The sequence below is a fragment of the Branchiostoma floridae genome, chromosome 4, assembly GCF_000003815.2.
Source record: "Branchiostoma floridae strain S238N-H82 chromosome 4, Bfl_VNyyK, whole genome shotgun sequence".
Lineage (NCBI taxonomy): Eukaryota > Metazoa > Chordata > Leptocardii > Amphioxiformes > Branchiostomatidae > Branchiostoma > Branchiostoma floridae.
In genome coordinates this window covers 23153526-23166531 of record NC_049982.1, presented here as the reverse complement: position 1 = coordinate 23166531, position 13006 = coordinate 23153526, and the positions used below count along the sequence as shown (strand labels likewise).

At 41.3% G+C, this 13006-nt stretch overlaps 2 protein-coding genes across 2 annotated transcripts; both read left to right on the top strand.

Annotated features, from left to right (window-relative positions):
- Positions 1-3567: 3567 nt before the first annotated feature.
- LOC118412844 (galactose-3-O-sulfotransferase 2-like) lies at positions 3568-5396 on the top strand. Its single transcript, XM_035815885.1, has 2 exons — positions 3568-3615; positions 3761-5396. Exon 2 carries the CDS (start codon positions 3774-3776, stop codon positions 5064-5066), a length of 1293 nt encoding a protein of 430 aa, XP_035671778.1. The 5' UTR covers positions 3568-3615; positions 3761-3773; the 3' UTR covers positions 5067-5396.
- A 3228-nt stretch (positions 5397-8624) lies between these two features.
- LOC118414550 (uncharacterized protein T16H12.9-like) lies at positions 8625-10150 on the top strand. Its single transcript, XM_035818658.1, has 4 exons — positions 8625-8779; positions 9007-9048; positions 9468-9638; positions 9859-10150. The coding sequence occupies exons 3-4, from the start codon at positions 9497-9499 to the stop codon at positions 10005-10007; spliced, it is 291 nt and encodes a 96-aa protein (XP_035674551.1). The 5' UTR covers positions 8625-8779; positions 9007-9048; positions 9468-9496; the 3' UTR covers positions 10008-10150.
- The last annotated feature ends 2856 nt before the right edge of the window (positions 10151-13006 follow it).

Here is a 13006-nt window from a genome sequence, read left to right as displayed (position 1 = left end):
TATTTTGAAAATAGTACAATTTGAAAACATCGTTCGTCTCGTCAACTTGATATCCCTAGGTACCCTTTTAATCAACACAAACCGGATATTGGTCACCCCACGAATAAAGGTGAACTAACGTTATCATGTGAGTAGTGCTTTATTTCTGTATAGTGGAAAATATTCGCGGGGATTCAAATTCGAAATAGGGAAAAATTGAGTGTTCGCGTGGGTCCAATTTCGCAGTTGAATTATTTTTGGTTGGATCACTTTGGATCAGTTTGGTTAATTAGTTTTGTCACAGTATTTAATGAATACTTCAGTATCTAATAAATGGTAATGTTTACAAATATATCACTAAGAAAATAACACGTTTTCAGTGGCTAAAAGCAATTTAATTTGCCTACCTATGGCAAATTTGATCAGCATTTTATTTTGCTTAAAACTAGTAGTACGGACTGATCAAAGGCAAGAACTCGCACGGCGGAGAGCTCCTAACCCATGACCATATATGGATATGAGCGGCTCAGTGAACTTTGCCCTGAATAAACAAAGCCACACGGAAGGAAACCTTCTCCATATATGGAATCATCAGGAGTCAGGTAAGGGCAGGTGCATACGGTACTGGGGCTTTGCCCGCTGAAAAGGCCGATTCTGGCTGTTCATCACAATTATCAGCGCAACCACTAGTAGCACGGCAATTAACTGTTCGACCAATCACAATGTGGGGGTATGCCCGCAAAAATATGAGCAAGTAAGTTACCCTCAGGCCACAGCAAGTAAATATTATGGATGACATCCACTGCAGACGGCAAAAATAGTGAGATTGGGCGCCAAAAAACAATGATGGGTAAAAAGAAACAAGATGGCTAAATTTTCCAAATAACGTTATATGCACTAACGTTAAACGTAAAAGAGAATTGAAGCGACGAAACATGGTATCACAGCCTACGAGGCATTCATTTCTGTGATCGAGACGTGTACTAGTGTAGTAAAGGCGACTCTAGAGTGGTAGACAGGTATCACTTACCAACATGGCAAAAACTCTCATGGCTTCCATATTTGGGCCACTTTTACAACTATCTAAATAAATTTTTAGTTTCACTTTTATAACTACATCAATAAAAAATTCATTTGCAACCTCTAAACATAGGTACATGTTAAATAGGTACACAAAAGAAATAGCGAAGACTAGAGTTCGTTAAATTTCATGCAATTGACTAACACATTAACATGATTTATGCATGGTACGGTGTTGTTCATCATTGACTAACGTACACATGTAACAATGATAAAATTCCCATCATTGATCATAAAGCTGTTTGAAATTTTTACATAGATTATGCAAATAACTTCCTCATTATCATCTTAGGTATCTGCTTATATTTCGATAATTAACAAGTGTTACATTTATTGAAGTTCAGTTATGGAACTATACAATTTCCTCGTTGATTATGCAAATTAAGACATTCATTTGCATACATGCATATCATTATGAACATCTTTACCCAAATGCCTAAAATGATGCCTCAAATGATGCCAATCCGTCAATCCTTTCTGAAGTTATCTTCTTTGAAATGTCTTGACAAAAACGCCCCTGCAGTTCCAAAATTTAATGTTAGGGGGATGAAACCTGCCCCCACTTTGTCATAACACTGCAAGTTTTTGACAAAAATGTTCTTGCTATCCCGAAATTAGTCACTAGGGGGCCCTAGTCATTTATATTGAGTACAAGAGCTATCTAACACCCCAAAATCGTGACCATAGCTTGTTCAGAACATGAGATAGCAAACCGGAAGTTGCGCTGCAGTACCAAAAGAAGGGCCCAAAATCTAATCATTTCCAGCTTTCATCACACACTACCAACACACCAAGCATGAAACAAATTGACCCAGTCGTTCTTTAGTTATCTTGTACACAGACAAACAAATGCTGGGTAAAATATAACCTCTATGACATATCATGGAGGTAAATATAACCTCCATGACATTTAATTGAGGTAATTAGTGTAGATGCAAAAGTTGGTGCACTGTGACACTGCAGTGGTTCAAAGGTCATAGTAAGTTAACAAACCGGTTTCTAAGTACAGGTAGGCATGATTCAACTGTACTACACAAACACCGTGTGACATTGGAGAGTCCAGGTAGGACAACCAATTTTCATGGTACACCTTGTAGATCCTAAAAAGATTTCCTCTTGGCCTACATTCTGTCTGAGTAAAGTATATATTTATTTTAAAAGAAAATTAGCAGAAATAGGTAAAATTTGGCCTGGAGGCAGAGATAGAGACTACCCCAGATGTTGCTTTTGCACTCTTTTAATAGAGGACTTAAAAAAGATTCTATTGAGATTTTGTTGTCATTTTTAGGACCAAAATATATATTTTGGCCCCTGTACTCTAGTATTACAACCTAATGACCTAAAATTTGATACAGTGCTGCATTGGATAAATGCCTTCAGTTTTGCATCAATTATTTAACAAATGAGTTATTTCTGGATAATTGGCTATTTTTGACTAAAAAAATATGTTAAGATTCTAAAAAATTGCCCTTGTAAATTATGCTTCACCTGCAATGAATCTTCACAACGGAATGAAATGTCCCTTACAGGAATAAAGCATACCGACCGAGTGGCGAGCTCAGACCAGCATGCCTTGTCGACGTGATATAATAGTGTTGACGCTCGTGACGGCTTTGCTCCTGTTGATGACACTGTCACGCAAGCATCTACTACCCACATATGGGTCAACTCAGCATACAAACTCCTTGGCCTGACTACAAATAAGTCAAAGACCAAGGTCATGATCCAGCCAGCTCCTGGTCAACCACCACCAGTAGTCAGCTTTCACCTGGACGGAGTGCGTCTCGAGTGTGTCAAACATTTCCCTTATCTTGGCAGTACCCTTAATAACAGAGGAAACATTGATGATGAAATCTCACATAGGCAAGGAAGCGCATGTGCAGCCTTTGCAAATTTAAGGGTGAGGGTCTTTGACAACAAAAACCTTAAGACGGCAACAAAGCTCCAAGTGTATAAAGCCACAGTGCTTCCAACCCTACTTTATGGGTGTGAGTCTTGGGTTACTTACCGACGGCATATTAAGACTCTTGAACAGTTTCACCAGCGCTCACTACGACGTATTCTGAACATTTCCTGGACAGACTACCGTACTAACACTAGTGTGCTAGCTGAGGCTGACTCCTGTAGCATAGAGGCACTTATTATGCGTAGCCAACTACGATGGACCGGGCACTGTGTTCGAATGCCAGATAGCCGTCTTCCCAAACAGATTCTGTTTGGCCAACTGGATCAAGGGACACGCCCAAGGGGTGGACAGAGAAAGAGATATAAGGACACTTTGAAACATTACCTGAAGAAGGGACATGTTGACCCAACAAGCCTTGAGAAACTATGTTCTGACCGCAATGCTTGGCGGCAGCTAACCAACACCACCGTGACAACCTTCGAGACCGAGAGGGTAGCAGCCGTCGAGGCGAAGAGAAAGGCGAGGAAGGCCCGTCAAAGTAGAACTGCAACTGTAAACCTGTAGACTTGCCATACTCGTGAGAGTGGCCGTCCATCACTACCCACAACGTTTGGGCCCAGGGATAAAACAGGAGCTGCAAGGAAAGATGGGTACGCAAACGTGTATTTCTACACTGTATGAAATGAGAAAGAATTTTATTGACTTCTGTCTTTTTCTTTCATTCTATAGAATTGATTGATTGATTGATTGATTGATCGATCTATCGATTGATTGATTGACACCTTATAAATGCAGGTTGAAGACAGAGATGGCTTATTATACTACTAACAATATCACGAGGACACGGACTTCAGACAACAACGAAGCAAGCCAACAAGTCAAGAAACACACACAGGCTTCGGACAACAATGCCGTAACTGATGAGCCAAACGACCACAAGAACAACACCATTTCGGGAGGAAGAATTCGCACACACAAAGGCTTCAGAAAAGGGCCAAACGATGCTTCTGATATCACCTCTATGAAAGAACAAGAACAAGGTGCCGGATTTGGTAATACATCCAACACATGCAACGAAAAAACAAACCTTGTTTTCTTGAAGACCCACAAGACGGCCAGTTCTACTGTACAAAACATAATTATGCGGTTCGGAAGTACTAGAAACCTCACCTTTGTTCTACCAAGAAATGGACACATAATGGGCTGGCCAAAATTATTTCAGAAGTCATTTGTGCTCCAAAAGGACCTTTCGAAGAAAAACACCACCTACAATATCCTCTGCCACCACATTCGGTTTCATCACGAGCACGTTCGAGAACTTATGCCAGACGATACTGTATATATCACCATCATTAGGAACCCAGTTTACATGTTTGAATCGATTTTCAGTTACATGCGATTCGACAAAGATTTCCGGATAAAAAATACTACTGAGCCTCTAAAGACCTTTCTGGAACAGCCCTCTTACTATGTCAAGTTCGGGACAAAAAGACCCGCAGCGCTATACCGTAACCCCATGTTGTTTGAATTTGGGAATATCAGGACAGAGTCTGACACAGAACAAAGCATAGAATTTGACATTGATCGAATCGAGAAAATCTTTTCTGTTGTAATGATAGCAGACTATTTCGAAGAGTCCTTGGTTTTGCTGAAACACACGCTTTGCTGGGATATCAATGACGTCACGTTTTTCAAGATGAACGCACGAGAAAATGAATCCATACGTAGCATGACGGCAGATATGGCGGAAAAAATCCGGCAATGGAACAAGGCGGATGCCATGTTGTTTGATCACTTCAACAAAACATTGTGGTCTAAGCTTTCCAAGCTCCCCTTCGACTGGAGAAAAGAGGTGGAAGTTTTAAAAGCCAAAAATCTGCAAATACAAAACGAGTGTCTTCAGTCTGACAGTGTTAGTAACGCAACTATGGATGACAAACGCTTTGGCGTGTTCCAACCAGCCGGCATTCATATGGAGCACTTCCAGTTGAAGGAAAATGCCCTGATGAACAAGACTTGTGTAAACATGGCAAAATCAGAAATACCATTTACACGTGAGCTACACGACAAGGAAAAGCGCAGAATTTTAAATCAACTTTGAATTAATTTGACACTAGTATTCTTATAGCATATAGAACATGTTTTGGTTACTTTTGAAACAACTTCATGTTATTCATAAAACTACGAAAAGAGTAGTTGATATCTGTTAAGGCATCTGTTAGAAATAGCAACAGCAAGGATGTCAAATTAACATCGCAAAATGACCACATACATATGAAGGTAAAATATTTTTCTAGCCCTAAACTACGATGAATATAGACTGAAAACGTTTATTTGAATATTTGGTGCTGTTGAATAAATTCAGTGCAGTAACGAATTCCAAGGTGCAACAAGTTGAATATACCTCAGTGGTTAATTTGGTCCGCCATGTTGGAGTTTGACCAATGACTTTTTCAAATATGTATGATAATTTATGAATATTGAATCCTAAAAGTTACTTTAAACTATCTGATATGCCATTACTTTTAACTATCTGATATGTTATCAATATAAGACAATTGAGTAGAACTAACAATATATCTGGAAACAACATTACGGCTCAGTCAACTTCCCTGAAGCTGAACGCCGTTTACACACATACCTGTCCCTGGTGCTGAACATCATCCACACACATCTGTCCCTGATTCTATTCAGGTAAACTGGCGATGACGTTCGCACACAAAGCTGTTCTGGACTTGCTCTAGTCATTATTCGTCAGTGGTAGGTAGCTGTTGGAAAGGATAATAAGGTGTGTAATTTTCCGACCCCTAGCGGTTTCCCTTGGGTGGTAGAGGCCGATGTTGTGTCAGGTTTTGACAAGGAATAATTCAAGAAGGAATCGTAATGATTATTGGTATGTAATTGAGGGATCGTAATGATTATTGGTATGCAGATAGCTTATATAATGAGTTACATAGTTCTATGCTCGTTATACAAATCAGCAGGTAATTTGCATAATGCAATAGGTAAGTGTAGAAATTTGCTTGTTAAATCTGTTTAAACTCGTTCCATATGGGCGTCCATACTCTGGTTCATGAAGTCACATGGCAGTTCTACAGGTTTTAAGTCTCCCTCGCTACAAGGCCGCTCTCCGTCCTTACATAGTGCTATGTCTATTGTTACCAGCCTTGATGCTATGCCAAAGCTGACCCCAGGTAGTCTTGAGGGTTATCAATCATAATCAAACTGTAGAAGAAAATTCCGTCTCACAAAAGACAGGTCACATGTGCAGGCTAATATCCAATCAGACGTAAGACCATGCTTGTTTTACGCGCGTTATTAGAACAGTTTGTGGTTCTTTCTGGTGGTCCGTAGTTACATGTGAGTCATACGCAAAACTAGACTTATATTTTCTCTTCAAACACTTCATCTTATGATGAGATACAAGTTTGCAAAATAAACAAACGTTAACATTATCGGCCGAAGGTTAACGTTAATCATTATCCTTTGTAAAACCTTCAAAGAAGGTCAAACCTGCAACCTGAACTTTATCTGAAGTTATCACCCATTGGTCCAGAGGTACAGTGACGTATTAAGCTAGCACATTTGGACATGCGCTGTGAATGAGATCTGATATAGCTGCCGCTTTGTTTTCCCAAGCTCGGACATACGCCCCCTTTTCTGTCCACCACAGGAGCGCCCACGTCGGATCTTCTAAAACTCTAGTCTCCAGACGGCGATTTCCCCAACTTTCACTACCAGTGCACCAGTAGTAGTGCATGAGATAGTTGAGTTTGTAGGCCGGTTTTGGATCCTCGAGGATAGAAGTTCAAGGACGCAAATCTCAACTTGTCGTCATGAAACGTCTGGTGGGTACTTCTGTCTTGTTCGTTCTTTCACAATATTACGGGGTTAGTTGTCTTTGGGTTTGCTTTTCCCCTTCATGTAACAAGAAGTTATATGTAAGGTCGATGTCGTGAAGTAACTAGGTAGGTAGAAATAAGACAGATCTTAAGACGCAACTGACAAATTCAAACCTGCATAAAGTTTTTCGTGCCTAGGGTGCAATTTACGTTTGATAAAAGGCACTTTGGTTACATGAATTCTCAAACGTTATTTCAATAACTCTGTTAAAGCGATGTAGCTTGACTGAACACAAATAGCCAGAAATAGTTACCACTTTCTTAAAGAGAACGGAAAAAAAACAAGAGTGCAGACAACTCTGGGGGGAGGCACTATTAGGCACGCCAAGGCCAACCAATTATCCATTTGTCTATTAGATTAAAGAACATGAAATCTCTCGAAGTTTTATTATGTTAAGTTGGATTCAGCTTAGTACAGTCGTACTACAGTGTGTTCCTGATTCGTACTCTGGTTTATAATCTCAATTTTCGCAGGTTTTGAGAACAAATCTACCTCATTACAAGGTCGCTCCCTGTCTTCATAATTACATGTTTGTAGCTACCACCTTGAGGCTAGGCCACATTTGACCCTTAGTAGCCACTGTGGTTATCACCCATCATCAAAGGTCCGTTGAACCACATTCCTTCTCACAAAAGGCAGATCACATGCACAGGCTAACCTTTAAGCAAATGCAGAGCCCGACTTGTTTCACGCCAGCTGCCCTCTAATGGTCCGCAAACCCTTTCACGCCCCAGGTCATTACCCCTTTAAAATTCTTCTGCCTATTTTATCAGACGTCGTTTCTTTAGTGAAAATGTCAGCCAGTTGCCTATGTGAGGTTTAGTGCGTTTCTGTCAATCAAACTATTATACTGACTGGCGTATGGCACATGTCACCCATTTTAGACTAATGACTCCACTCTACTTATCAATTAGCCTGCTACATGTCAATGATGACAGGCATCTTTCATTTGTAAGGATAGCTGGAGAGGGTGCACTCTCACTACACGCTAAGATTTGTTCAGTGCGTTTCCTTTAACATCCGACAATCAGAGAGGGCATACCTCACCCCTTACCCATGATCCTTTGGTAGTCCCTTCCAGTATACAAGCACTTTGGATGTTCGATAACAATGTCCTGTTTATATTTTGGTAAATGCAAAAACACAGACACATGTAAAGAAAATGAAAGATACGAGCATTTTTCGAAAATAAGAAATCAAATATCCCATACATTCGGGAAATGTTAAGAGTATTGTTTTCTGAATTTCTGGATGAAAATATAACAAAAGCATGTCCATTCAAAATATTGCATGCTTGACTCTCGGGCACTTGCCATCTTCCAGTTCCTTTATGCTAGCCTTCACTTCCTGTCAGACTTTTCAAAGAAATTTGTGCTCAGCCTCCGCATCCTACCAGGCTTCGGTATCAACTCACCCTCGAACAAACTAGTGCTCAGGCCAGTAGCAACAAACCTGAACACACACCAGGACAAACAAACAGACCAAAAACGAAGGTTATCATGGAAGCTCATCTGTGTCGGTAGTAATCATAGTACAATGCTAAACTTTCTTCAGACACAAAGGTATACACGGATCAAATTTTCAACGCGGCCACTGTCACCTTCTTCAGGATCAATACGTATGATACTGTATTGATCGGTATTGATCCTGAAGAAGGCGACAGTGTTCGCCAAATGTTCGATTTGTGTATACCTTTGTGTTGAAAGAAAGTTTACCATTGTACTACACAAACGAATGTGATCTCAACGTCCTCCTGTTTCCCACAGCTGGTGTTAGCTTCCATCTTGCTGGTTGGGAAGGCTCATGGATGGAATGACGGTAAGGATGACCTTGAGGCCGCCCTGCAGACTGTGGAACAGCGGGGGGAGAGACTGTTGGCTCTTCTGCTCAACAAGATCAAGGCGAGGCGGGGTGAGCTATAGTCATCGACATGTGATATCATGGAGCTTTTGCTTTTTCCATTCATATTTGGATGGCTCTGCATTTACACAAATTATTTTGTACATGCTCAATTTACAGTTTCAGATATCTCTTGAACGTATCTCCTGCGATATATTTATTAGTATGGAGAATTCAAGCTATAAACTGTCCATTGGTAGGATTTCTGTACTCACATATTGACGATTTTGTCCCGACAGATAAAACTGGCGATGTCGGTGAAGAGGAGACCCACGAATTTGGTAAGCATGAATTGGTTGGCAAAAGACTGACCAGGAAGAGAGGGTGATCAGACAATACATATTATTGTTATCATGTTATTAAAAGGCACACCTGCATCCCCAGTTCTGTACATGCTTGTCGGGGTCTCTGGCGAGGAGCGGGTGCAAAAACGTGTAATAAAGAAAAAAGCATCAAGCAGATGTTAAGATCTGGTTAGCTCGTGTCCAATTAGAATACGCTGGTATGCTACGACGAAAGGCAGTTATAATTTAAAACATGGTCTTAGATAAAGATACAGAAGCTGGTGTGTTGCGCAGAAGGCCTAAGGATTGTTATGTCGGCTTTACAGACACAAATAAAGCCCCGAGCCCCATAACAGGCCCAGTCTTGTCAAAATAAATAGACAGCAGTTGTATTGAAGCTTATGATGTTGGTACAGAAACACGAGATCAGCAATTGTCTTGCACCATGCGAGGTGATGTCGATCAGCTGCAGAATGGAAGAGTACAGTTGTGTTCGACGTGTTGGTACGTAAAGACGCTTCCTGTTGGCTACTTTCCACCCATCTTGAACGAGCTCCGGTGCGATACGGACACCAGATGCCTTTCAGGTAATCCTACCTTCTAGGGTCACCTTTCGGGGGGGGGGGGCTTGGGGGTGGGGCGGTGAAATATACGCGGTACCTGTGAACCCTCCCTAATAAATATTATACGGATCCATCCACAAATCTTCGAGACACTTTGTACAAACACCACACAAAAATTACCCCACATACAGTTGATAGTTCAAGCTGTGCAAAGCTGATATTGTTTCACAACTCTGTTTTTCAGGCTATGGGCAGTGTAAACAGCGCACCCAACAGTTGACCGTTCTGCAAAGCGTCGGTGGCAACTTCCAGAAAATGACGATCTTACAGAATTTTGGCTGTGAATGTGGCGTGCTGAGTGGGAGTCCCCTGCATAGCTTTGTTGCACACTGAAGTGATGAAACAACTTTTGACACACACACTCAGAAGAAAGATTCGCATAGAAATTGTATGTCAAGTTCTACTGTGTGTGTGTGTGTCTGTATGTGTGTGTATGTGTGTGTGTGTGTGTGTATGTGTGTGTGTATGTGTGTGTGTGTGTGTGTGTATGTGTGTGTGTGTGTGTGTGTGTGTGTGTGTGTGTGCATGCGCGTGCGTGCGCGTATGTGTGTGCGCGTGTGTCACGGTGTGTGCGTGTGTGTGTGGTTGGATGTATCTGTGTGTGATATTGTTCTTGGTGAAATTCTACTTGTTTTGTGTTTCTTGCAAAGTAGTACTACATGCGATATATACGTACATGTTTAAGGAATATAGAAGTTCAGTACTAAATAAATACCATGGTGAAGGAAAGTTGTTGGAATGCTTTTCTCTCTCGCGGGCGTGGGTATTGTGTTAGAGTAGGGATGACGTCCCTTTTCTAAACGTCACGACAATGTTTGAAGTCAATTCACATTACCATAAGGGTGTTTGTTGCCTTTTGTTCTAACATTGAGATAAGTAACCGTTAGAAAAATTTCTAACCTTTGTTTGACCAGACCATACCAGTTTGTTTTTACCTTGGCCAGAATAGCGCATGGTTATGTTTCTAAATATTTTATATCGTATTCCAAAAATTTAGAAATTTTCTTAAGTTGAATGCTTGACTTGTATACGTACAAACTACACATCTCTTGAAAATACAGGGAATCACCATTGTCCAGGTGTGAAATCTTAAAACATAAGAAGCGAACAATGCAGCTAGCTTAGCACCTACCGTTATATATAGAAATAACCCAAATCTACCATTTGAAAAACAGGAAAATTATTAGAATATGTTCTTCCAGCGAACGAAAATCATAGATGTATATGTTTAAAAATTATTCTAAATAAAGAGATTTTCATTCACAAGTCAATAAAGTACAGAACCGGTCACATATATTTTTGCAGTGTTTCTAAGACATATGAATAAGTTCAAACGTCCAAACTGTCATTTTTGATTGTGTGAGAAAATGCACTCTTTCCGCCGATTGACACTTCTGGCAAATAATCCACCCAGTCCCTATTTTTCCAAATTCTACTGTCCAATATGCAGCCTTGGTTCTTCTTCACCATTTGTAATATAGAGAGTCAATAACCCTGCTTAATGGCCGAAACACCAATTGATTCTGGCCAAAAGTTTACACAATTAAAACAAACTACATAGGAAGGCCTGGTGGAGGCTACAAACAAAAACGACCCTGTTACATGCGAGCATTGCTGAGCAAATATCCAAACCAGCGTGGGTTTTCATCGCCTGTTCATTTTTCTCTCGCGGGCGGATATGCCGTAGCCATGGCGACGCCGTGGTCAAGGAGAAACATCAAATGTCGTCTGACGGTGACGTAACAATAGTCTACACATGGACAAATCCAGGTACGTTTTGAAGAAGTTCTCCAAGGACAAGAATTGACTCAACGGACGTTTCTGGACTGAGTCGGCTTTTCACATTTTTTTGAGTCGGAGAACAGTTCATTTCTTGACGATGTATGTTACCAACTCATATGACTGTGTAATGCACTGACGCTATGTAACCCTAGTTTGAACAGCGAATTCCGGACCGTTCATCTATAGGGTTGAAAGGGAGAGCAAAGTTTAGCTCTGACCAAGGAGCTTGCTCTGACAGAGGAATTACCTAGCTTTTTTACTTACTGTAGTACTAGTTAATTTATGGGTCTAGCCAGTCTCCAAGCAGATGTTTAGGTGGCTTCTCTGGCAGTTGGGTAGAGGACTGTCCGAAAACTCGTCCTGCCCACCCTCAACAATTGTCCATCCAACATCTGCTTGATGATTAGGGGCTGACTATACTTTGCGCGTGGGAGGGAGACTACCAATACACTGTAAGCTATGTTATTAAGTGGATCATGTGCGTGAATAAACGTGTTACTCCGTGTAATTGTGTGCTATTCTTCCCTCGCCGTGCCGCATTGGTTACCGTCCAACCCAGAGTGCACCACACGACCTGTTACTAACGAAGTGTTTTCCGTGTCTCCGAGCAGATATAAGTATCCAGCTCAGCGTTTTAGTTAATTATGCGTGTTTTGGTCACATTGACATTATACATGGTTAATAGTAAGCCTTTAAAAAGTTGAAAAGTGAAATCCTACGAAAGACATGGATAGTACATTTTTTGGGGGGTTCTCCTGTCGAGTGGACAGATGAGGAGGCAGACAGGCTTCTTGCCTGTTTGCCTGACCTGCACGTGACATTTTCTATGGTGAAGGAGGGGTGTGCAATTCCTTCTCCACCCCTCTTTCAACCTCCTTGGTCTACTGGAGCACTAAGTCTCACAGGGGCAGAACTGTATGCAACGTGTGAGGCGGCTCCAGCAGATGCAGCTTTGTTGTTCGGAGTATCCGCCTCCTAGGATGTAAGGGGTTCCTCCTACCCCCGACTCGTGTGCCGCGGCGGGAGCCGATAGTACATAATGTAGACCCAAAAGCTGGCAAAACAAGGTCACATACTAGGGGGTCCAAAATTGACCATGACCTTTGTCTTCCCAACACCTAAAGTTACCAATATACCAAATATCATGATAATCTAGTAAGAGTTTCTCAATTTAGTCTGAGTACCAAAATCCGGAAACACACACACACACACACACACACACACACACACACACACACACACACACACACACACACACACACACACACAAAATGTCTCCCTTTTTCATGGAGATAAATCAAACATGCACAATTCACTGAATAGAAGGTATGTGGACTCTTGGTATGGGGAGCTTTTTAATACCCATCTTGTTTTTGCCGCTACCGCATCAAATTTTGTGTCTGCAGTGGATGTCACACATAAAATGTACTTACTGTGGCCTTAATCAGATTGGCTGTCTTGAAACGGGAAGTGTCCGTCAACTAATGCAACTAGGCGGGACGGATTAAGTCTATGTATGGTCTGATTCACGCCACCAGCCTCCAACCAAC

Excerpts from the sequence above, each read along its gene's own strand:
- LOC118414550 (XM_035818658.1), top strand. The coding sequence starts at position 9,497 with ATGCGAGGTGATGTCGATCAGCTGCAGAATGGAAGAGTACAGTTGTGT. Across the intron at positions 9,639-9,858 it reads GGACACCAGATGCCTTTCAG|GCTATGGGCAGTGTAAACAG; the intron begins GTAATCCTACCT and ends TCTGTTTTTCAG.
- LOC118412844 (XM_035815885.1), top strand. The coding sequence starts at position 3,774 with ATGGCTTATTATACTACTAACAATATCACGAGGACACGGACTTCAGAC.